The sequence below is a fragment of the Dermacentor silvarum genome, chromosome 5 (assembly GCF_013339745.2).
Source record: "Dermacentor silvarum isolate Dsil-2018 chromosome 5, BIME_Dsil_1.4, whole genome shotgun sequence".
Classification (NCBI taxonomy): domain Eukaryota; kingdom Metazoa; phylum Arthropoda; class Arachnida; order Ixodida; family Ixodidae; genus Dermacentor; species Dermacentor silvarum.
Window position 1 is genome coordinate 162973118 of NC_051158.1, and position 24865 is coordinate 162997982.

A 24865-nucleotide genomic window follows, 5' to 3' on the forward strand; every position below is an offset into this window, starting at 1 on the left:
TGTAACATTTTATTACAAGTTTTTTTCGTTGCTTTCTGGAGTTTTATGTGTAATACCCACGATATTATAAGTGGCTAACCGTAGTGGAGAACGCTGTATCAAGTTTGACCAGCTGGGGTTCTTTAATGTACACGTAAACCTAAGTGCACAATCACTTCTGTATTTCACCGGAATTGAAATACGTCACCGCGGCCATGAACCTGTCGCCTCCAGATCACTAGCAAAACGCCTTGCCACTTGACTACCGCCGCGACTAGGTATGAGTTATTTTTTATCCACAGTGACGACTGTCTATGTAACTCTATGCTGAAAACGGTAATATGAGAGTGTCATGGATTTTTTGCCAGCGTGAGAGAAGCCAGTAAGCGCAGTGCCAGCTGTAGACCAGTATATCCGATGTCCGAAAACGAAGAGGCCAGAGATGTAAAGATACAGATGGCCCTGTTGAAGAGCAACCTCCGCGGCTATGGGAGGCAAGCGTTGCCGCCAGGTATACCTACTGGTAAAATAGGTACAAGGGCACTCCTGGCCCAGTGCTCAGCCATCATGGGACTCCAACGCTTGGAAAGAGGTGTTTGTCTCCAACCCGGAGGCATCCCCACCTCAGTAGGTGCATTTGGGGAGCCACATGCGATATGGCCGCCGGGGGAGCGGGCCAAGCATGACTTTTTTGTGCTCACGAGGGTTTCGACGTGCTCCTTTCCCAAATGTGTCACCCCTAAAGGTAGCCGAACGCCAGGCCGAGGTACGCTTGCGACCCTTTTGAGCCAGTGCATGGGTGTCCGGCGGTGGTGGGAATCGAACCCAAAACCTCCCGCAGTGAAACTAGGCCTTATGTGGTCTCTTGTTTGCAGACCCGTGTAACTTGCCCTACGCACACAACTTTTAAAAAATTTTGCGGACCGTCTTTTATGATACGGTTCTTTCAAAACTGGGCCAAGTTCCACCAGTAGGGCAGCTGTATGCGCGGAGCTTCTGGAGGACGAGTAAAAGGCATTTTGTACCTCATAAGCAGACCACAGAAGTCACAAGGACGGTAGCCTCGCATAAGTACCGAAGCAATCATGTGCGCTGCCATTCAATAAGAGCCACGTATCCTCAAATCATTGCCACGACAGTATTGCTGCTTGCGAACTTTTTTTATACTGAAATACTTCTGATGATGTGTGTGTGCCAACCCAAAAATATAATAAATCATCTTAAAAAAACACAACTTTGATGATGCACACTCTAATAGCTGTCTTATGAGAATCAATTTGTGATCAAAAGAGGCTTGAATTACACATCAATTTGAATCCCGTGATCTCCATATTTCATGGTGTCCCATTTTCGCACACCTCCATGACTGTCTTCTGTTCGGTAACTGTCCTGGCTTGGGAAGATTACACTTTGCGCTACAATTGAGCATTCCTGTATTCATGCCAAGCATTTTTCGCGTCAGTCCATGCACTTTGCGTTAGATCAGTAGGTTGTTGCCTGTCCTCAATTCGGACTTCTTTAATGGATAGAAATGCTCGAGCGACATTGGAATCGGTCCTCAGGTTTAGATCACGGCAGCCCAATGCTCTAACGATTACGCCACATTCGCAGGCATTCTCTTATCAAAAGCGCATAGCATTTTGATACGTTCGGCGCATGCTTCACGTGCCTGTTTCTCTTGCTCATTCCTCAATCCATCGCGTTTTCAGACGCTCTTTTAGACTGCACCGGTCTTCTAGATCGGCCCAGATTCGCCAGTACTTTCTTCGAAGCAGCTAACGCTGCGCAGAAACTGTGCGGTACCAGCTGCATGATTGGCGCAAGTTGATCACGTTTTAGCATTTCTGCGCCAGAGTACGGCCTAGTCGGGTTTTTAAATCCTGACTGATAACGGAGACACTCGCTCCCGTGTCCACCTAAGGCCAACGTAGCAACATTGTCCACTAAAACATGAATCTTGTTATGACGCATGGTGACTGGCGGAGGCATAGGGGCGTGTAGCTGATGATGACTGGCGGCCTCACCTCCATTGGTCGCGCCGCCTAGTTTCCCGGCGGCGGTGACGTGAGACGTCGTCGCGGAGATGGGAGACCTGCGCTGGCATGAAGGCGGTGGCGTCAAGCTCCGCACAGAATCCGGAGAGTCCCTACGGTAATTCGCCTGGTGGTTTGTCCTGCTATCGGAGTCAGAAGGCAAGCGTGTCCCGTCACCGTGCCGATTGCTACGCCGATAAAACATGCGTGGTCGCTCATACGACGGGGGTGACGTGCGTGGGCGATGACAAAATCTGGCGACGTGACCGCGAATACCGCATTAGAAGCAGATGGGACGCTCACGGGACGCACTGAAATTGTCATTAGCCGGATAACAGGCACGGCCATCCCACTCGTGAGAAACTGCAGGTGCTCTGGGTGAGTAACCGTCGTGCAACTTATAACTGGGATGCGCATTCAGAGTAGGGTTTGGCGCTCTTGAACGAGGAGCGAAGTTGCAGGCGTCTACGGAGGCGGCATTGGTGGATGTCTCACCGAAGTCGGAGTGAGAAGGGGGTTCTCGAACCCGCGGAGTACAGAGGGAAGCCGCCTCACATTGGTCAAGCTCTTCGCGCACCACTTGCCGAATAATTGACGCAAGGTCGGATGGAGCTGGGACCACGTCAACACTGGCGAAGTTAGTTACGTTGGCCAGGCGGCCGAACTTCGGTAGGATACGCCGAGCTTTCAAGGCTTCAAACGTGCGGCACTGCCGAATGACGTTGCTTACGGAATCCAGACTGTCTTTGCTGATAAAGAACTGGTACACGTCCTCGGCGATCCCTTTTAGAGGATGACTAACTTTCTCCCCTTCTGTCATCTGAGGGTCCAGAGCCTTGCACAACTTCAGACTTCAGTACTTTCTCGATATACGTCGTGCAGGTTTCGCCGGGAACTTGCGCTCGCTGCATTAGGGTTTGTTCTGCACGCTTCTTTTTAGCTGCTGGAACTCCGAAGCACTTCTTGATTTCCTCTAAGAACTTTTCCTACGTCGTCATGCTTTCTTCGTGGTTTTCAAGCCACACAGACGCGGTTCCCTTGAGGAAGAAGGCAACGTTGTTAAGCTGGGCGGTGGCATTCCAGTCATTGAACCGACTTGCGCGTTGGTAAAAGCTGAGCCATCCGTCCACGTCTTCCCCGGCTTTTTGCGGCGAAGGTTAGTGGTTTGATGTAGGGCTGCCATGGGTAGCTGGAAGAAGGTGGCGGGTTGTCGCCATCGGAAGCCATCTCCGGTGGAAGACCGGCAATTCGGTGACATCGGCGAATCTCCAAGGATTGCGCTTCTGCGGGCCGTTATTCGTCGGTCTTCGGGGCCGCCGTTGTTTTACCCCGCACCGTCCACCAAAACTGTTACGATGGGGGGTGTTTATTTAAAATATGAATTGATGAAAAGGGGCCGCGCCGACACCGAGCCACTACAAAGACAAGCGCACTTCGTTCTCCTCTTCGCCCGTCCTTGCCGTAGCTTTAGCGTAACACAATATATAGTCACGAGTTCTCATAACAGAGGCCAGAAATAGCGCGAATGACCTCAGGGACTGTCGGTGGAGACGGAAGACGACGTTCGGCTGTTTGTTTTTGTACCGGGCTCGAAACACACCAACCGTTCCGATTTATCTGCCCTGCAGATTTAAATAAACGCTTCACGGTGTAACATTTGGTGGAGATGTGCTGGGTACCTCCCACGACTGACAACGGAATCATCCGTACAAGACCTTCGTAGAAGCCGCCGCCTTGCCGGACTTTTTGCCATCGACCACTATCATGCCGAGAGAGGAAGATGCTCCCAGTACTGCATCAGCAGGACCAGCTCCGATTCAACACTACCGAGAGCCACGCACGTTCTCCGCAAAGGCAGGAGAAGATGTCGATGAGTGGTGCACCCATTATGAAAGGGTAAGCCAGTACAATCATCGGAACGCCGCCTCCCAACTGAGGAACGTTGTTTTCTTTTTGAGTGACACAGGGATGGTTTGGTATGACAACCATGCGGACGCGCTAACTGCCTGGACATGTTTTGTTGACGAGATTAAGAAGTGTTTTGGCGATTCAGATGCCAAGAAGAAACGAGCGGAATTAACGTTAGCTCAGAGGGCTCAGGTCCCCGGTGAAACATGCACCACATTCATCGAGGACGTTCTAAAACTGCGTAAGACCGTAAACCCCCGAATGTCAGAAGAGGATAAGGTGGGACACCCTTTGAAGGGAATCGCGGAACATGTGTACAACTTCCTCATTGGGAAAGATAACTTGGAAACCGTATCAGATGTGATACGGCACTGCCGTACCTTCGAAACACTGAAGACTCGTCGAATTGCCCCGAAATTTGGACGGCTAGCTAATGTGACGACGGTAGCCAGTGTGGACACGAATCCTCCAACAGACTTATCGTCCACCATTCGGCAGATTGTCCGTGAGGAACTCCTTCGACATGAAGAACAAGCACGGTATGTGGCCCCACTGTTACAGCTCCTGCACTTTCTGAGACGCCATTTGTGCAACCCCCTTGACTCATTGGCAGCACTCGGTAAACGCAGCCGACTTTCACAGCTGATTATGACCTGAACCAGCCGTCCTATAACGATTCTTTTGACTGAAGCCTTGATCAGCGCCCACGCAACGGTCGCTCACGACTAGAGATGGGTCGCTCAGGAGCGAGCCGGATCTTGTGAGCGGCTCTTTTTAAAGAGCGAGTGAGCGGTGGTTCAGTAAAAATGAGCGGAGGTTCTTTTGGAGAAAGGGAGCCGGTTCTCTCGTGTTCAGAGAGCCGTGCCGATGCGTTCCATCAGAGCCGGGTCTTCTGCTGGGTGCGACTTCCGCGCCATCTATTAGCTGTACGAGAAAGCCCTCCCGCCCTTCCTTGCAAGAGTCGCCTTCACCCCCTCGCCTTCGGCTCACGGGCGCTCACTTACTAGAGAGTTTTAGTTTCACGTACGTGGATGCTTAGCGTACGCAAACGTGAGAACTCTGCGCATGTTCCGCAGCACGCGTTCGCTACGTTTATAGTTTCACGTACGCAGATGCAGCGCCAGAAGTCCCTGTGTGGAGCCCTCGCATACATATCGATGGATGCTTCCGCATGCGAAAAGTATACTGACCTTTACCGTCTATCTATTTGCGCTACACACAACTGAAGCAGCAAGGTGCAGAGGCTTTTGCTGTCCTTGTCAGCGTACTGCGTGAGCAGGAGGTCTGCGCGATCGTGCACAGTTCGAGCACTGAACACTTTTCCCCTGGCCGCCGACAGCCGCACGGCGATTTCAGTCCATCTCATTGGATGCCGCATCATAATTTCGAATGGGTTGCACTCTCGAACATCACGAAGTAGATCTAAGTCGTCACTTTTTGAAAATCTTAGGCGCGGAGCACTGCTCGGAGCGTTCGCTTGGTCTGCCGCCATCTTGAAACCTGCTGTCTCTCGATAGTTTCGTAACTCGCGAGAGCGCCCCGTCGGACCGCCACGTACGTAGAGCACGCAACGCAAGCGCGAAGTTTTCACGCGCGTCCGCAAGACGCGCGGGCGGCCTCCACGTTCTGCGCATGCGCATTTCAGTCACGTAGGAGCTCCACGTACGCGAACTCTTCCACGTACGTGAAACTAAAACTCTCTACTGAACCACGGCTCCCGCTGAAAAATCCGGCTCGTTCCTGAGCGAGCCGCTCTTTTCGCCGCGGCTCCCTCGCTCTTCAAAAGATCCGGCTCGCTCCTGAGCGCTCAGGAGCAAGCCGCTCTTTTGAAGAGCGAGGGAGCCCTGGTTCAGTAAGTGAGCGGCGGTTCTTTCGGATTGCGGAAGCCAGCTGGGCTCTCTCTCGTTCAGTGAGCGTGAGGAACCGTTCCTAGAGAGCGCTCAGGAACGAGCCGGATCTTTTGAGCCGCTCTTTTGAAGAGCGATTGAGCCGTGGTTCAGTAAGTGAGCGGCGGTTCTTTCGGAGTGAGGAAGCCGGTTCTCTCTCCTTGAATGAGCCGTGCCAAACCGTTCCGTCCGAGCTGGGTCTTCTGGTCGGTTTCGAGATTTCGATTTCTGACCGACGAATGGTGGCCGGTGTGGGCAGACTCGCACTACTGGTACTCGCTCGCAGTGTGTGGTGTGCGCAGCAGTCTCTTTGGTCTTTTTGCGTGTGGCACCCGATGCCACCGAGGGGAGAAGTGAAGAAGTCTTAATTTGCAAAGTATGGTACCGTTAGTTGCCTGCTGCTGTTCGAACGATGGCTCACGACTCTCACCTATCACACATCGTGCGCTGGTCTAATAACACTTCGAAGATGGTCTTCCGTATCTTTAAAGACAACAGGTGAACGTACAGTTGACGTCCTGGACTTCATTTTTTATAATTAGCGTAGTCATGAAAATGTCGCCCATGACATCCACTTCAGTGCATTTTCTGAGCGTGTATCATTTGCACGTCATTAAAACGAGGCCAATGATGTGTTGTGTTGGAATAGAACTTCATTTTTTTGTCCTGGCGTATGATGGCATGATCGCCAGTATCACGCGTGCCCTCAAGAGAAAGAAAAACGAAAGGTACGTGTGGCAGTTTTGTGGATCTTTCGTATGACTTTTTGTATTGTACTTCAAGAAATGATTGCTGCATTCATTTTGCATGGCGTTACAGCTTACTCATATTATAGTGAAACATAATGTACAATCATTTTGTGTTCTCATTTTGACAAAAGTTGATTTTAAAGTACCACAAAAACAGACAAGCTTCTGTAATGATGGTGAAGTTACATATTTTTTTCTGAAAAAAGTACGTTGCGTTCTGCCTGCCACAGTATCATAAGCATTTTATTACCAATACCAGAAAAGAAAGTTTCATTACAATTAAATTTACGCTTTTAATATATGCAAAAATATTCTCTAAACATAGCGAAAATACCAATAACACGGTTATTAAATTGTGCATATATCGTTTTTTTTTCAAAGCCAGATAAATATAGAATATGCATAACACAGGTTACACGTTGAACCGGTGAGCCGTTCAAATGAACCGGCTCATTTCAGTGAGCTGAGCCGTTCCGAGCCGCTCACTGAAGTGAGCCGTTTTGCCCATCTCTACTCACGACGTCCAGCCACTGCCTAGGACTCGCAAGGAGAGAATATTCGTTACTCTCAACGCATGGTCACGGCTGAACAGTGTCATCAGCATCCCGATGTTCGCCCTATGCCTGTGTGCTACAGCTGTGGCACACCAGGTCACGTAGCTAGATACTGCACCAAACGTCGACCATCGAGCTATGGGCAATCGATGCCGTCTGCGTGGCACAGTGGTCGTATCATGGACAACCAGCGGCCAGGAAACTCCGCTCTAGGAAGCCACTCCCGAGAAGAAAGGCCACGTAACTACACCTTAGGAAGCTACTTTGGAGAGGGAAGACCTCGTAACCGTTCGCCTGCTTCCGACTACTTCCGAGCTTTCCGAGCGTATCGATCACCATCTCCCCGGCGGCGTATTTCGTCGTCATCTCCGCGGCGCCGCTTCCCGTCACCCCGGCCGGAAAACTAGCCAGCGCGATCGATGGGGGTGAGGTCGCTGGAAAATCTGTGCAGCCGACTGAGATACCTCCAACTATTTTCATGCTCAAGAATAGGGTTCATGTGTGTATTGACGGTGTGTCTACCATGGCTTTAGTCGACACGGGTGCAACTGTTTCCGTCATGAGTGTGCTGTTTAAAAGTCTTCTGGGACGCAAGCTCACGTTTCGTTGGGACCAGAGCACAAGTTTTCGTAGAGTGGGTGGTGACCCATTATATCCGGTCGGAGTTTGTAATGTGGATGTGTCATTAGGTGGTCGAGTTTTTAACACCGAGTTTATTGTCCTTCCTCGTTCCACCCACGATGTGATTCGATCGACTTTTTACAGTTGTGTGGTGCCGATGTTGACTGCCGCACGGGAGAACTCAGTGTGGGCGAAAGTGCTTTATCTGTGATCTTGGAAGACTCACCCAACCAAGAGAGTGTGTTTTGCGTCTCCGAGGATACCGTTGTGCCCGCTTTATCCGCGATGGGTGTTTCAGTTGTTTGTTCTACTCGCTACCCGTTCGATGCTGCAGTGGACCCTGTACATGTGAACTGCCTAAAGAAAAACGTGTTTGTTCCTCATTGCATGGTATCGGTACTGAATGGACGCACCCGACTATGGGTGATAAATTGTTCTAGTGACGCGGCGGTGCTGCCTCAAGGCTGAAAGCTTGCCACATTTCAAGAAGACTCGCCGATACCCATGGCAGTGCTTACAGAACTTCCGGACACAGCAGAAGCCAGTAAATGTGCCCTGTGGACTCAAAATTTGTTTCCATGGTCGCTAAATCGCTCAGTGACCATAAGCGTGGTGCGTTGGTGGCGCTCCTTGTGAAACACTCCTCAGTATTCGACTTCACACAGAACGACGGCCCGACATCGATCCCTGTGTCTAGAACTCGCCACCGCATCAACACAGGATCTGCTCAACCGATTTGACAAAAACCCTATCGCGTGTCGCCCGCAGAGCGCAAGATAATCAGTGAGCAAGTCGAAGAAATACTAACCAAAGGAGTCATTCAAGAGTCATCTAGCCCTTGGGCAGCACCAGTGATATTGGTGAAAAAGAAAGATGGTACGTGGCGATTCTGTGTTTATTACCGACGCCTAAACAACGTTACCAAAAAAAGACGTGTACCCGCTTCGGCGAATAGACGACGCGATCGATTGCCTTTATGTGGCCTCGTACTTCTCCTCTGTTGATCTGCGGTCAGGTTACTGGCAGATTCGTATGCACATGGAGGATAACGAAAAAACTGCATTTGTAACGCCCGACGGATTGTTTGAATTTAACGTCATGCCTTTCGGGCTGTGCAATACGCACGCAACGTTCGAACGGTTCATGGACACTATACTGCGTGACTTGAAATGGGAAGTTTGCATGTGCTACCTGGACGACGTTGTGATCTTCGGCCGAACATTTAGTGAGCATAACAAGCGTCTGGAGTTGGTGATGAACTGCTTGGAGAAGGCTGGCCTGGTCCTCAATTCTAAGAAGTGTCATTTTGGGGAGCGACAAGCTATTGTGCTAGGACATCAGGTCGATAAAGAAGGCATCCGACCAGATCCACAAAAGACTGTGGCTGTAGAGGCATTTAGGGAACCTCACAGTGTCAAGCAATTGCGAAGTTTTTGAGACTTGTGCTCCTACTTTAGCTAATTAATTCGCAGATTTGCTGACGTGGCCCATCCTCTCACGTGCCTTCTCCAGAAAGGCGTTCCTTTTGAGGGGACCACAGAGTGCGACTCATCGTTTCGTCAATTAAAGTTTCTCTTGGCGCCACTTCGATCCCTCAGCACCAACAGAGGTTCACACCGATGCGAGTGGTGTTGGTAGCGGCGCTGTGCTTGTTCAGCGCATCGGTGAAAGTGAGCACGTGATCTCGTACGCTAGCCGCTCCTGGAGTCACTCCGAGCGCAATTATACAGTTACCGAGCAAGAGTGCCTCTACGGGCGCCCCTTCACAGTGGTCACGGATCATCATTCACTGCGTTGGCTTGTGAATCTGCGGGGTCCCTTCTGGTCGACTTGCGCGTTGGGCTCTCCGCCTACAGGAGTACGATTTTGTTGTTTCCTACAAGAGCGGTCGACGACACGCTGATGCCAGTTGGTCTTTATTCTATGCTGATGCTGACTGTCTCTCGGATGCCACTGCCGACGACTGAATGCGACGCTGACAACTTCGACCAATACATCGCTTTTGTATCTCCGGAATTTCCTGATATGGGTACCTTCATATCCGAACAGCAGAAGGACAAGAACTTGCAGCCGCTCTTCGCGGCCGCACATGAGCCTTCAGAAGATAGCCGTTTTCGCCTACGTGACGGCGTCCTGTACAAGAAGAGCTACTCGACCACTGGCGCGCGCTACCTCTTAGTTGTTCCCAAGAGTGTCCGCGTTCAAGTGCTATGTGCCATGCACGACGATCCCACTTCAGGTCATCTGAGATCCACACGAACACACTACCGTGCTCAAGAACGTATTTACTGGCCCAAGATGCGTCACGATTCCGAGCAGTACGTCGCCAGTTGCACCGAATGCCAGCGTTACAAACGACCTACAAACACACCGCATGGTCGACTTCAACCAGTTCCGCCTTCCAGCGCCCCTTTTGAACAAGTTGGCATAGATCTCCTGGGCCCTTTTTCGCGATCCTCCAATGGCAATCGTTGGGTTATTGTACGTGAAGACCACCTCACCCATTCTTGTGAGACGGCAGCGCTGACATCGGCAACAGCAACAGAAGTTTCTATTTTCTTGTTATATTCCGCTATTATCTGACATGGGCCTCCTCGCATTATAATCAGCGATCATGGGAGATAATTTACTGCAGACGTTGTCGAAGAGACCCTTCGTCTGTGCTCATCTAGCTTCCGCCACTCGACGTCAAACCATCCACAAACCAATGCTCTGGTCGAACGTACCAATAGAACGCTTGCCAACATGCTGTCGATGTATGTCGATTCCACACATAAGAACTGGGACAGTATCCTACCTTTTGTCACCTATGCCTTCAACACCGCGAGACACGAGACCACCGTTTACTCACCGTTCTTCCTCCTTTATGATCGTCCGCGTCGTTACACACTCGACACCATGTTTCCCTACTTCGCTCATGACGATGACTCTATTACCAAGGTCCTCTGTCGAGCAGAAGAAGCGCGACGCATTGCTCGGCTACGCACCTTGGCCTCGCAGGACCGGTCAAAGATGCGCTACGACGGCCGTCGCCTACATGTATATTTCGATCCTGGCGACCTTGTGTGGCTCTGGACGCCTTTACAGCGTGGCTTGTGCAAGGAGTTCTTGGCCCGCTATGTTGGGCCCTACGTTATGCTTGAACACCTCAGCGAGGTCAACTATCGCATTGTACGCCTCACGAGCACTGGACGACACTCGGCCAAAACCAAAGTCACGCACGTTGCCCGCCTGAAGCCTTGCAATCTACGAACGACTGACTGACTTGCCCGGCGGGCTTCGTCTGCCAACGGGGAAATGTCACGAGCTCTCTTAACAGAGGCCAGAAAGAGCGCGAATGACCACAGGGACTGTCGGTGGAGAAGGAAGACGACGTTCGGCTGGTTGCTTTTGTACCGCGCTCGAAACACGCCAACCGTTCCGATTTATCTGCCCTGCAGATTTAAATAAACGCTTCACGGCGTAAGCAATATATTGTGACAAAGAGAAAGCCGGATTCAGAAATGTATATACAACTATTTACACGGGAAAAGTTAGAGGCAAAACCGCAGGCTCGTACAAAGGTCACAGCTCCAGGAGACAATCTACCACTCCTTCGTCTGTATCTTTTGCGCACGGTCCTGTCCGAACGCACCGTAACATAACCCACGGGGATTAGAGCGCCGTCCCGGTGCTTGTTAGAGTGATGGCGAAGTTGATGAGCCGTACGGCTTTAAACGGGACACGTAGACGACGTCAGTTCGTGGCTGGGATTACGATGGCGTGTCTTCTACAAGGGCGATTTCGTAATTTATGTAACTTAGGCGTCGCAATACTCGGTACGGCCCAGTATAGCGCTACAGTAAATTTTCGGACAGGCCGACGTGGCGACTTGGAGTCCACAGAAGAAAGTGATTTCCGGGAGAGAAGTCAAGGTTCCGGTGGCGACTGTCGTAGCGAGCCTTTTGTGACGCCTGAGACGCTGTGAGTCGATCATTAGCAATCTGGTGAGCCATACGAGCCCGACCAACGGCATGATGGGCGCATTCCGTGGTGTGTCGCGACACCGAAAGTAGCAGGGTGTTAAAGGCAGAGTGGGATGGTGACCAAACAAGAAGTAAAAAGGCGAGAAACCGGTGGTACCCTGACGTGACGAATTGTACGCAAATCTCACGTAGGGCAAAGTGTCCCAGTCGCGATGGTCTGCTGAAAAGTACATAGACGACATCTCTATAAGGGTGCAGTGTAGTCGTTCAGTCAGTCCGTTCGTTTGTGGGTGATGCGCGGTTGCGAGCTTGTGTTCCGTGGAGCAGGAACGAAGTATGTTTTCGACAACTTGGGACAGGAAGTGGCGGCCACGATCTGTCAGCAGCTGCCTCGATGCACCATGTTGAAGAATCACGCCCTAAAGTAAAAAGTGTGCTACATCTGTAGCACAGCTGGTGGGCAGGGCACGAGTAATAGCAGAGCGCGTCGCATAGCCTGTTACAATGGTTACCCATTTGTTCGCTTTTATGGATGTGGGAAAGGGGCCAAGAAAGTCCATGCCAACGCGGAAAAAAGGCTCCTTGGGAACATCGATTGGATGAAGGTGGCCAGCAGATTGCGCAAGTGGCTTCTTTCACTGCTGGTAGACGTCACAAGCCGCAATGTAACGTCGCACAGAGCGTTGCAGGCCTGGCCATAAGAAGCGACGTCGCACTCTGTCGTAAGGCCGGGAGGTACCAAGGTGTCCGGCCGTGGGTGCGTCATGGAGCTCAGCAAGAACATCAGAACGGAGGTGACGAGGGACAACCAGCAGTAAATCTGCTCTATCAGAGCTCCTTTTGCGTCGGTAAATAGTGTCAGCGTGGAGAACAAACATTCTGATTGGGCGATATGATTGGCCAGAAGTCAAGCGCTCGGTGTAGAGAGTCGTCCTTTCGCGTCTCAGTAACGATGTCACGGAACTCAGAAATGATCAGAAGGGAAGTGTCAGGAGGATCGACGGGGCGACGAGATAAGCAGTCAGCGTCCAGATGTAAGCGGCCGGACTTGTATATTATCGACAACAGAATATTCCTGGAGTCTGAGTGCCCAGCGACCGAGGTGGCCAGTCGGGTCTTGCAGTGACGATAGCCAGCACAGGGCATGGTGGTCCGGGATGACAGAAAACGGGCGGCCAAACAAGTAAGGGCGAAATTTAGCCACGTTTCACACCAGAGTGAGACACTCGCGCTCGGTAACACAAAAATTGCGCTCTGAAAGGGACAAGAGGCGACTGGCGTAAGCAATGACGCGCTCATCTGTTTTGCTGTTGGGCGAGAACAGCACCTGTGTCATGGCCACTGCGGTCTGTGCGAATTTGAGTTATTGCAGATGGATCAAAGAGGCCTAATATCAGAGGCGTTGTAAACAGGCGGATGAGGGTGTCGAAGGCGTCGGCTTGTTCACGACCCCAAAAGAACGCAGTGTCCTTCTTGAAAAGTTCGGTCAGTGGCCGAGCGATATCCGCGAAATTTTCAACAAACCGAAGAAAATAGGAGCATAAGCAAACGAAGCTGTGCATATCTTTTGCTGAGCAGGGTACAGGAAAGTTCTTGACTGCATTTATGAATCTGGATGTATAACGGCAGCACTGACAAGGTGGCGAACAACTGACTCCCTAAAGACTTCAAGAATAGCGGCTAAGCGACTGAGGTGGCTGTCAAACGTAGGGGAAAATACGATGACATCATCCAAATAACATAGGCAGGTGGACCACTTATAGCCTCGAAGAACAGAGTCCATCAATCCTTTGAAAGTTGCTAGGGCATTACAAAGTCCGAAAGGCATAACCTTAAAATGGTAAAGGCCGTCTGGTGTAACGAATGCGGTCTTCTCACGGCCCATTTCATCAAACTAGATCTGCAAATAACTGGATCAGAGGTCGATTGAAGAAAAGTATTTGGATCCGTGAAGGCAGTCGAGAGCGTCATCAATCCGCGGGAGAGGGTACACATCCTTTTTCGGGATCTTGTTCAGTTGACGGTAGTCGACACAACACCGCCAGCTGCCATCCTTCTTTTTAACCAAGACAACGGGCGATGCCCAAGGAGGACTCGAAGAGGGCGCAATTACACTTTTGGATAGCATCTTGGCTACTTCAGCTTAGATAACGTGGCGTTCTCCGTGAGACACGCTATAAGGATGTTGATGGATAGGACTTGCATCTCCGGTGTCAATCTTATGGGTCACAAGGGAAGTCTGTCCCAGGGGGCGATCCTCAAATACGTCACGATAAGACACCAGGACGCGACAGAGATCCGCAGGCTGTTCGGGAAGCAGGTCATGAGCGATCACCTTTGAAAATATGTCGGTATCGTACGTTGCGGAACTGGTCGGACAGCAGGCGACTGCCGACGAGGACAGAACATCCAATAAAGAAAGGGCGGTATCGTCTATCGGAGAAGCGGTGCCTGCGACATGCCTTCCGGGATAACTTGCGTACATGAACTAAAGTTTAAAACAGGCAGGAATACGCGGTTTTCGGCAATAGTCCCAAAGGTATGAGGAACGGCAACTGTATGTAGCAGGACAACATTGCCATTAGGAGTCGGCACATAGTCACCGTCAGGAACAGATGGAATGCACGTCAAAGGTATATGGCATGGCAGGGCATGACATGGCAGCTTGAGGCGGCAACCATACGAATTCTAGAGAACATAAATGAGGCTCGACTGATTTTGGAGGACAGTAGTGATTAGGCAGGTCGAGTTGGAGGAGGCCGGCAGCGCAGTCAATCAGTGCTGAATGGTCCGATAAAAGGTCTAGGCCAAAGATGAAGTCATGGGAACACCGTTCAAGAACAGCAAATAAAACGGAAGCGTTGAAATCAGCAACAGTTATTCGGGTAGCACACATGCCAAGGATAATGGGCGTTGCTCCATCGGCGACCCTTATAACACGGGATGCGGCAGGTGTAAGGACTTTTCTCAGGTGACAACGAAGGTGGTTGCTCATCACCGTCATATGGGCTCCAGTTTTAACAAGTGCTGGTTAGTCAATGTACAACTTGTACATCGACTATATTGCGTCTGGTCGGCAGGGCGGAGACGTCGGCAATACATCGTCACCTCCTGTAGTTGCATCATTCAGTTTTCTGGAGGTACGCGCCCAGGTCGGAACGACGGTGACAGGTGACGGGACTGGGGTGACCTGGTCGACGGGCGAGGATTTTGCGGCGAACGTGAATGGTGACTGCTCGGTGACAGTGAACGACGCTGCCATGTGGTCGTACCTTCGGTGGCGTGCAGTTTCGGCTTGGCTTGCGGCTGCAAATGGCGAAAACTACCGTCTGAACCAGGCCTATTCGAGAACGGCAGCGAGGCCCTAGCGGTTGCGACAGTATCGGGCGACGTGACCAACGCGGCGACATCTGAACAGGTCGGTCATCCGGCGTTCGCCATTCTGCCATGTTGCGGGAACTTTGAGGGATCCATTGATTTTGGATATGCACAGGACGTTCGGTTGGACGGGAACTGGCCACGGTGCAAATTGATTGAAAGCCGACATTGGCGAGTTCTCTGCGCACAATAGCCTGAACAAGGGGAACCATATAAAGGAGCGCATGTATCGTTGACAGGTGGGTACAGAGCCGCGGTACACAAGGCTTCCAGCTGACAGCGCACAATCTTGGTCAGATGCTCTGAAGGCTGCTGCTGCAGCCAAGGAGTGTCCCGTCGGTCTTCACAAGACAATGTTGTAGCCATATCGGGAGGCCGTGCAAATGACTGATAGATACGACGGCTTTCCACCGGCTCGAAACGCTTGCACTCCGTGATAATGTCGTTAACCGAAGTACACTTCCTACAGATCAACAGGTTGAAGGGGTAATCGGCGACACCTTTCAGTACATGCCCGAATTTGTCAGACTCTGCCATTTATTTCAGAGTCGCCCTCGCGGCAGAGTACCAGCACGTCTTGTATATAGGCGACGTAACCTTCGGTGGACGTTTAAAGACGTCACGCTAACTCTTTCTTCACGACGACCTTCCAACCCAATGGTTTTGCAAAGAGATCTAGCAGCTTCTGCTTGCAGGTCTCCCAGTCACGGAGTTGTTCTTCGTGGTTTTGAAAACGCACTCGCGCTGTTCCCGCCAAGCAAAAAATTATGTTCGTCAGCATCACTGTGGGATCTCATTCGTTGTGGCGGCTCACCCGCTCATACATCTCTAGCCAATCGTCAACGTCGCCGCCATCGGTGCCGCAGAAGGTTCCTGGATCACGCAGATGCATGAGTACTACAGCCAACGCAGTCGACGAAGCCGTTGCCGAACCAGGCATCGTCTCCTGTCACATCGTTGAAAAACCGAAGTGGCGGCCACAGCGAAGCTCCGTTATCAGTGGTTACTCAGCACCTCCACCAAATGTGACGAAGAGGAAGCCCGATGCAGAAACGTATATACAACTATTTACATGGGGAAACGTTTGCGGTAAAAGCGCAGGCTGGTACAAAGTTCACAGCTCCAGGAGACAGTCTACCACTTCTACGTCTCTCTCTCGCGCGTACGGTCCTGTCCGAATGCGCCCTAACAATATATATAAGTACACGAGTGTTATGGACCCATCAATCTCCAGCCGAGGCAGCTGGGGATCAAACCTGTGACCGCGGCAGCAGAATGCCATAGCCACTAACCAGAAAATAATTTGCGCCCTACTCCATATATTTCCAATCAAACAGCCAACCAGTTGGCATGTGGACCAGTCGCACTTGCCTGCCTTGTTGCAGTCGTCACAGAGGGGACAGCCGGGATGGTAAAGGTAGTCTCGGCAATAGGCAACCCACGGGTGGCCACGGTGGCGGCAGTGGGCGCGCAGTCTCTGGCGATGACAAACGAATCGTCAAGAGCCAGCAATGGTGGAGTGCCTGTGTAAATCCAATGACACTGTGTCACACCTTCTGGCCAAAAGAATCAAGGACATAAAATATATTTCCATCTTAGTCGGTAATGTCAAGGGGCGAGGAGTAGAGGGCAACTGAAGTTCGTAGCAATTCTAGTTTATGCTCACTGCAGGACCTGTAATTCCTAGCGACCTGTAATTTCCCCTGTTCTGCTGACCACATGTTATGCCTGGCAAAGTGTGTTGTCTCATTACTTCACCTATATCATCATCTGCCATTCTCGACTGTGCTTGAAACCCATTCAGTTAACCTAATAGATGACTGGTTGTGAGCTGTAGACCTTACGTTGCCTACCCAATTTCATTTATTTCTCCCAATTGCAACTCGAATATTGTATATCCCCATTTGCTCTCCGATTCCTACCACCGTCTCTGAAATGCCTTTATCTACTTCGCTATCATCCAAGTTTCAATCACATGGGGGAAGTGAACGCACTGAAGTGAAGTTATTTAACAATAAAACGAGCACTGACCAAATAATAGAAAAAGCATACAGTCAGTAGACAACAAAGCAGATGTGCAAGCAGGCATTGAACAATGTTCGAAGAGCTGAGGACGCATCCCCGCTTCGTTAGCCCCAATTTTGTTTTTCTTTTGCATCGCACAATCTGCTAACAAATTATGTTTCATGGTCTCACTGCGAGCGAACAATGTTTATGCTAGTCTTACTGCATGGTTTTTAGCACATAGCGTTTAGTAGGTGCTTCACCAAGCAGCTACCTCGCAAGCTCTGCGGAGATGACATTAGGCCACAGCAAGCGCTGCATTAAACATTTCAGCCTCAGTACATACACAGTGGCCAGCTGTGGAAAAAACTCTTCCATGTGACGAAGCCGACTTGCTGGTATTTTTCAAGACAAAAAGGGTCTTGGGAGTCGACGTACATGCCGTCGCGCAATAGCGCAAACAGAAATATTGTCGAAGCATGAAATTTCGCGGAAAAACTGTACTTTCTCGTAACTTCACCAGTCCATCTAGAATTTAGCAAAGTGAACTATGGTTACACAGGAGAGCAACAACTCCATATTTGATTTAAATGAGTGCACTGAATGCAATGAAATCACGTTCAATTAACTAACAAATCCTTATTTCGAAACAATTATTTTCATTGAAGGTTTATTTGGAGTTTATAAATTCCTACTTTCATATTTCTTTGAAATAATTGATTGCGGTATTGTATGGTAGTATCGATTATTGCAATTTACTACTAATTTTGTGCTACTAGATGCACTGTACTCCTTCATTTCTGTGCTATATTTTCATGCTTCTAACACCTGTTTTGGTAGTAGTTCAAGTAACATATTCCGTGGATATTGCTTCCGCTCTATATATGTAATGACCCTGTTCTGTAGCCATAGGGTGAGCATTCAGGGCACCCCCAACAAAATGCGTCACGGCAAAGGAAGGACAAAAAAAGAACCGGCAGCTGCTCAGTGTAGAGGATGGTGTCTGGGCGAGCATTACCGATGTGGTGGCCAGGGCTGTCGGCCCCCTGGTATGGCACCTGGAGGGGACCTGTGGCGGAGGAAGACGACATTTGTAGTGCACCGACTGCCGATACTTCAGCTGTGGCATTCTCCCAAGCACCAAAATGTTCGAGTGCTTTGCCATGGGTCACAAGGCCTGGCTTTAAAGGCGCGTCTCCTGCACCACTGGCCAACACTCCGGGGAGAAGTGCACCAGGTCCAGCTTCTTTCCCGCCTTCGGCCGGAGTGTCTCTCGGTGCGTCTGTTGTGTCAACGGTAAATCTCGCCTCCAATTCAGGGGCGCTCGGGGACAACTGTTGCTGTGTTCTTGTTAGCAAAGAAATGGCGCCCAACTGCTCCTCAGCAAAGGCCAGCCAATTCTCAGTCCTGCGATTTCGGAAAAAGCATTTCACCCTTCTCGTCATAAGTAGAATTAAAAATTACAAACATTAGGGGGTGTTGCAGAATGTGATGAGTTACCAGGTTGTTTGAAAAGCGCGTGTGCAAATACTTCTCAATAGAATATTTTCCGTTATTTGTAGAGTTAAGGCAGCTACACAAGTTCTTTCACGCATATGCACAAGCTAATAGATGCAACGAACAACTTACTAAACGTCGCACAAAGCCTTGTCCATATATCGCTGGTAAATCGACAATCATAAATTTCTAGATCAGTGCCCAAATCTTACCTACCTGCACTGTAACAAATCATTCATATTTAACTGTGGCTCTTCAACATATAACCGAAAATTATCCATTGCATGACTTTCTTTTGATTCTTTGGTTGCCTTAAGTACTTTTGGCACATTCAGCATTTTAGAAAATAAAAAAAACGTCCATTATAGATAGTGGCAAGGCCTTCCGTGCCTTCTCAAACAAAACAATGCAAAATGCAGTCCGGCCAATTTGGCTGCATGTATCAGATATGAGAGAAGCAGGGAAGACAGAGCAGTTTTAGCTGATATATTTTAACAATAACCACTACGCTGATGTACCCAGACCTCGAATTTTGGTACGTGCCCGGAAGTCCACATTGTTTTTGTGTGCTAACATAGCGTGCGACTACCTACGAGTTTCTTCTGGGTTGCTTTTATTCATTAAGTTTCCCACAATTCATACGCATTGTACTATACTTGCCTTTGAACTTTTCACTCAGGCAAGGGTGCGTTGATTTCAGCAGAAGCATCTGCAGCAGCTTGCCTAGCTTTACGACTTTAATAGAGGATTTTTTAACACTTGAGGATGAGTGTTGCCTATTGAGACGAAAACATTTTCTCTCGTGGAGACCAAACCAATATCCAAGGCTGCAGTAGTATCACTGTTTTAAGGTAGCTGTGGTAGTATCACATTGGTAATGTAGAGGAAATGCAGTGCACACTACTGTTTCACATCAGACAAGAAAAGTATGTGCAAGTTCCACCGAATGCATAAGTAGCTGAGGGTGAACTACGGTGCAAGTGTTCTTAGTGTTGAGCACGTATTGCTGAAAAAGCGTACGCATATTTTTTAAAGCATGACATGATTTTAAAAATGATTAAGAAAGCTCCTGTTTTCGGCGACCTTCGAGCGACCTTGAGCCAAAAGCCAGAGCCGTTATCCGGGCACTCAAACGAGAACATCCGGGCATCGTTGCGAGAACAAAATGAGATCATCGGGGCAACAAGTCAAAACAGAAGAAAGTGTGGTCTCTGGCCCCCAACCTATTGTACAGGATGCATTACATACGCTAGTTACTGCCCAAACAAGCCAAAGCGCATATTGCTTCCGATTTCTTCCGAATGTGGGTTAACAATATCACTCAACCTGTAACTTCTAGTACGCTGAAGTTTCATTGGTCATTTCCAATAGCGACGTTGAAAAGGTCGATACGGGGCACCATACACTTGATTGCCATCTGTTGGTGCTGACACAGGGTTTTAAACGCCAGTACCTCTTGAGGTGCCCACAGATTTGCAGCCGAACACTTCGATGCGACAAGAAGAAAAAGTAGCGACAGAAGCTGAGTGCCCTGTACTGTTGGAAGAAGAAAAGCGGTTGAAGGTTGTGGCACCAAATGCAGTGGTCACTTCCTAATGTGGGCACTGTATCAACAACACCGTAATCATCATCATCCTATTTTTATGTCCAATGTAGGACGAAGGCCTCTTGCTGCGACCTCAAGATACCCCTGTCTTGCGCTAGCTGATTCCAACAAGATTGTCTTTATTATTCACGAAATGGTGGCAGTTGCTCAGATTTTATGTTTGTCAGCACAAGGTCATCCGAAGAAAGGTCACCTTGCAGACTCAGCCTTCTGAAGGCACAATTAGGAAAAACAATTTAACTTCTGCTAGTTCATTACCTTATTAGTTCATTAAGCAGTGGCAGCTTCGTTGCAGATATTCACAAATACAAGTCCACAGTTGTACTCTCTTCCATTGATTACAATTTCGTTCGAAAGGTGAAGCCGTGACAGCGAGAGCCAGCACGCGAGATCAGTGCTGCTGCGCTGCGTAAACAGCACCCCGGAGACTGCCACCAGGCGTCGGAGAGAGTGGCGAAACTGCGTCGTTAAGAGCTCTGGCCGCTTCGTGCGCACGCCCAAACCGATGTTGAAAAGTGAGCAGATGCTGTAAAAAGGCATGATCTGCAGTGACGCCAACAAACGGTGACGGTTGCCGCGATTCACGAGAACATTCACTCAACCGTAGGCACACGTGCAAGGGAGATATGTACAGGCGCATACACCGACTACTATAACACATCGTGCATGCCGTACATCGCATTTAGTATAAACAAAACAAAAGGAGCAAACGAACCAGTAAATGATGTGTGCTTGACAGTAGCTGCGTCACTTCGCCTGCTTCGACTTCAAGAAAGCTATTACAATGTGAATGTAGCAACCTTATTTGTCACTTGTCAGCCTCGAATTCACGGACAACACCCCGGGCACTAACAAGTACAAAGTCGCTACTCTGGCAAACAGGATCCTGTTCGGGCATAACCTCAGCTGTCGGAAAAAAACTTTTACCTCGAGAGACGGTTAGACACCGCGTAGACCTGCGGTGAAGAAACTTGGCTTCACCGAGTTTTAACAGCTAATCTTCTAGATGGTCCCATGCTATGAACCGTAGTTTGCGCAGTCAGGGGTGCACTGGTGTACTTGATTGTAGTGGTGGTTCTGCATTGTTACGGAAGAACCGCAAGACGTAGCTAGTGCTGCAGTAGACGAGACATGCGCGGACGAGGCGCAGATATAGACTGGCGTTCTGGGTGTGCACGTCAGCAGCCGGCAAAGTGCAATACGTCTCGCCCGTGATGCCAGGATTGCTACAAATCTGTACCTTGTATGTTTAGGCGTGTTGCTCGAGGCCCGCAGCCGCCAGGTGATCAGCCGTTGCCGTAGCGCATGCGCACCAATTGCGATGCGAGCGAGTGCTTTTTTTTTTTTTAGCAAAGGCGCCAACCATGGAGCAAGGAAAAAAACTGAGGTGAGGCCCTACCCAGTCCGCGCGCTAGGATAAAAGTGTGGATGAAGTCACGTGGTATCTTTTGCTGAAGCGGTCATGTTGTCGGGCCACAATGCCGAATTTGCTATGTTGTTTCACGCTCATCTGCGTGCTGCTCCGTAGATCTCGTACCGTGGTAACGACGCCGTATGCGCAGGTTTGCGTTTTCTGCCGCCGTGTGAGGCTAGACCGTGCTCTCCCGAGTGGTGCTGTAGCTAGCTGGGACTAGAAGAAGTGAGAAGCGTGAAACGAGTGCAGCATTCCACGCTGTTCACCATATACTGCGCCACGGACGAAGGACGATCTGGGAGTATTGTTGCCGTCTTCGGCGGATTCATGTTAATGTGCCATCATAGACTGAAACAACCACGCTTCGGAATGTACGATAGACGCATTGCTGGTCAGGGACAGTGCATTGCTCCTGGTTTTGACAGTGGACGATATTTTGTGGCATGCAACAGAACCATGCCGAATGATGATAAAGAAGCTGTTGCTTTGAGTAATAAAGGGGTGAGCTCTTCTTGCTGCAGACATGTTATCTGGGCGCTATTGTGACTCGGGGTCGGGGGACGAGAGACTGAGTCTTGAAGCAGGCGAAGAGGAGACGAAAACTTTATACAATATGTACAAATATGTACAGATATAGCAGGAATAGCAGGTAATAGCTGGTAATAGCTGCCATTAGCTGGGGATAGCTGGTCAAAGCAGTGAGAGCTGGTAAGAGCGCACCAGACCGACGGGGCGGCCGGTGGCGACTCTCTGGCTTAACAATAGGCCGGTTCCTCCTTAAATCCCCTTGGCGGCGGCTCCTCGTCGACAGGAGGAAGAGGGGACGGTTGCTGACGTCACTCGCGTCGCATTGTGTCGTCGCGTCCCCCTGGCGACTCGTCGACAGGACCCCGAGGGACGGGTGGCGATGATGGCCGGGGCTGCTTGCACGTCGGCAGGACACAGACGGGGCAGTTGCCGAGGTCCCCCCGCGCCGTATTGTGTCGCCGCCTCCCGTTGGCGACTAGTCGGCAGGACCCAGAGGGACGGGTGGCGATGATGGCAGGTGCTATGGCACAACAGCACCCCCGCCGCCAGACAATGCATCCAGAGGTCGAGCTGTCCGACGCAGCTCGGAAGAATGGATGCGCCGGTTGGGCGACAGTCTAGGATGGTCTGGAGGTATCGGCTCTGCCGCTTTTGCCGCCGGTGGTCTTTTCTGCTGCTCGGTCCTGATAATGTCCACTGGAACGACCAAGAATCAACAACGCCAAACCACTCCGGCCAAAGCAAGCACCCTCCGAATGCTCTCCAAACCGCCAGACCAAAATCATCGAACAAAGCATTTTTCGAGATCTGGCTACGCTAAACAAAACAAAACAAAACAACAACAACAAAAAATCCCGAACAACACGAGACACGTATCTGAGAGAGAAATTCGAGATACGGACCTCCTTTTTTTTTTTTTTTTTTGTCAATGCGCGAGTCTTAATCAAATCAGAATTGCGTCGCAAGCGATTCTCAACTGTAATGCGGGCGGGTTGGCAAAGATCAAGGTTGCCGAAGATGACTTAATTTTGCCCCCGAAAGCCGTGACGCAAAGGCTGAACGCCGCTAATGTTTGCGCTTGGGCGCCACTTCACAAAAGCGCGGAATGACATCTGACTGTAAATGCCAACCGAAAGAGCCCGCCGCTTAGTGTTGTCTAAATGCACTCGGCGAAACGAGTACCACATTTTTAAAGCACAGAAGCGGTTCTAACAAAAAATAAACTCACGCGAACGACATAAAAACAAAGGTGAATCAAAATTATATACTGGCACTTACAACTAACGCGTACAATACAAAAACAAGTAACAATCGAAATTAAGCATTTAGGCTTTTCCTAGCCTAGATATATGTAAAAACAACAAACGTGAAAACACTGACGCTTTCTCTACTTGAGCGTTCAGCAATCAGGTCTCAGTAAAATGATTAACCAACTAAGAAATGTCGGTGTCTCGCGAATAAAAGGGACCAGAGCATAAAAGATGCGCTCTTCTCTGCACATCCAACCTTTCATAGGCTCAACACGCGACTGAACTTTAACGCAACGAAACAAACAAAACAAAATTATTACTAAAAAGACATAATAAAATCGGCTTTCAAGGTGGTATGCTCTTAATCGCTAGGTGTGCGCAAACACGTCGTTTCAGACGCGCTCGAGAGGGTCTCCCATCCTCAGGTCTACGCGTAGTCCAGTCGCGACACAAGAAGAAACAAGAGCTGCAAGCACCGGCGACTTTCGACCCGCGGCCAACAAATACTGGGAGAGCGGCGCATTCACGGACCCGCGTGCGCGCTGTCCCCTTGACCGCTGGGCAGTCGCCTTTCTTTCCCCCAGAAAGGGAGAGACCATTGCAGCAGACTATCGAGCATACCCGACGCTTCGCTACGTTGTTCTGCTTACAATGCCTTGACACCACTAAGAACTGGCGGCATTTGCGACGTCTGAGTTCATGTGCAAACCTTTCTCTTGCGACGCGCCTCACGCCTATTCTAGATTTCAGCAGCCGCCTAAGCTTCGGGTTCACCCTACTCCGCTTTTTCCTAACGGCTTGGCTGTTGGAGCGCTTCACCTGGCCCGTATCGCCGCCCGAGTCCGACTTTCTCGGCTTGCGCCTTCGTCGTTTGCCCTCGGCGCGGCTCACAAAGCTCGCGGTCTCGGCACTCGTACTCGCAGGTGCCCTGCCTTCTCGTCGCAACGACATAGCTCCGGGCGGCAAAACCAAGCTAGCCTCGTAGTCGTCGCTATATGTCTGTACTTCTAACAGAACACAACTGCATCCGACGCCATCTGAGCTGGCCGGCTTGCCCTGCGGTCTCTCCTTGACTAGCCTGAGTGTATCGCTGTCATCAAAAGGGCGCAGAATTTCTTTCTGACCTTCGTCGTCGGCCACAATTTCCAAAGCGGCTTCTTTAGACGGCGGCACAACAATGTGTTCCCGCTGGTCGATAAGCGTGTGCAACAATGGCACCATAGCATTTCCCTGGCGTACTGAGCTAGTAGCCTTCTCAATACGCGGTCTCTCCTCGACAGGCTCGGCATTGTGGCTATCAAATTGGTCCTGGCAGTCGGCCTGACTTACAGCATCAAAATGACTCAACAAAGCCTTCTTAGCTTCATCGTAGTCCCGCTTCTCCTCATCAAGCAGGCTTTCCAAAACGCACGCGAGACTACAAGGGAGCAGCAGGATCAACCGCTCGGACCAGAGGTCCCGGTTGACACCTTCTCCTTCGCACACTTTTTCAA

The 24865-nt window shown here is 50.1% G+C and overlaps 1 protein-coding gene across 1 annotated transcript in view; it reads right to left on the reverse strand.

The window, feature by feature from the left end:
* Positions 1-24593, reverse strand: part of LOC125945809 (uncharacterized) — a 46441-nt gene extending 21848 nt beyond the window's left edge. The window contains exons 1-4 of the mRNA XM_049668101.1: positions 24497-24593; positions 18096-18146; positions 16516-16596; positions 15888-15946 (exon numbers count right to left, since the gene is read on the reverse strand). Coding sequence (XP_049524058.1) covers positions 15888-15946; positions 16516-16596; positions 18096-18146; positions 24497-24593 — 288 coding nt within the window. The remainder of the gene's footprint in view (positions 1-15887; positions 15947-16515; positions 16597-18095; positions 18147-24496) is intronic.
* Between the last annotated feature and the right edge of the window lie 272 nt (positions 24594-24865).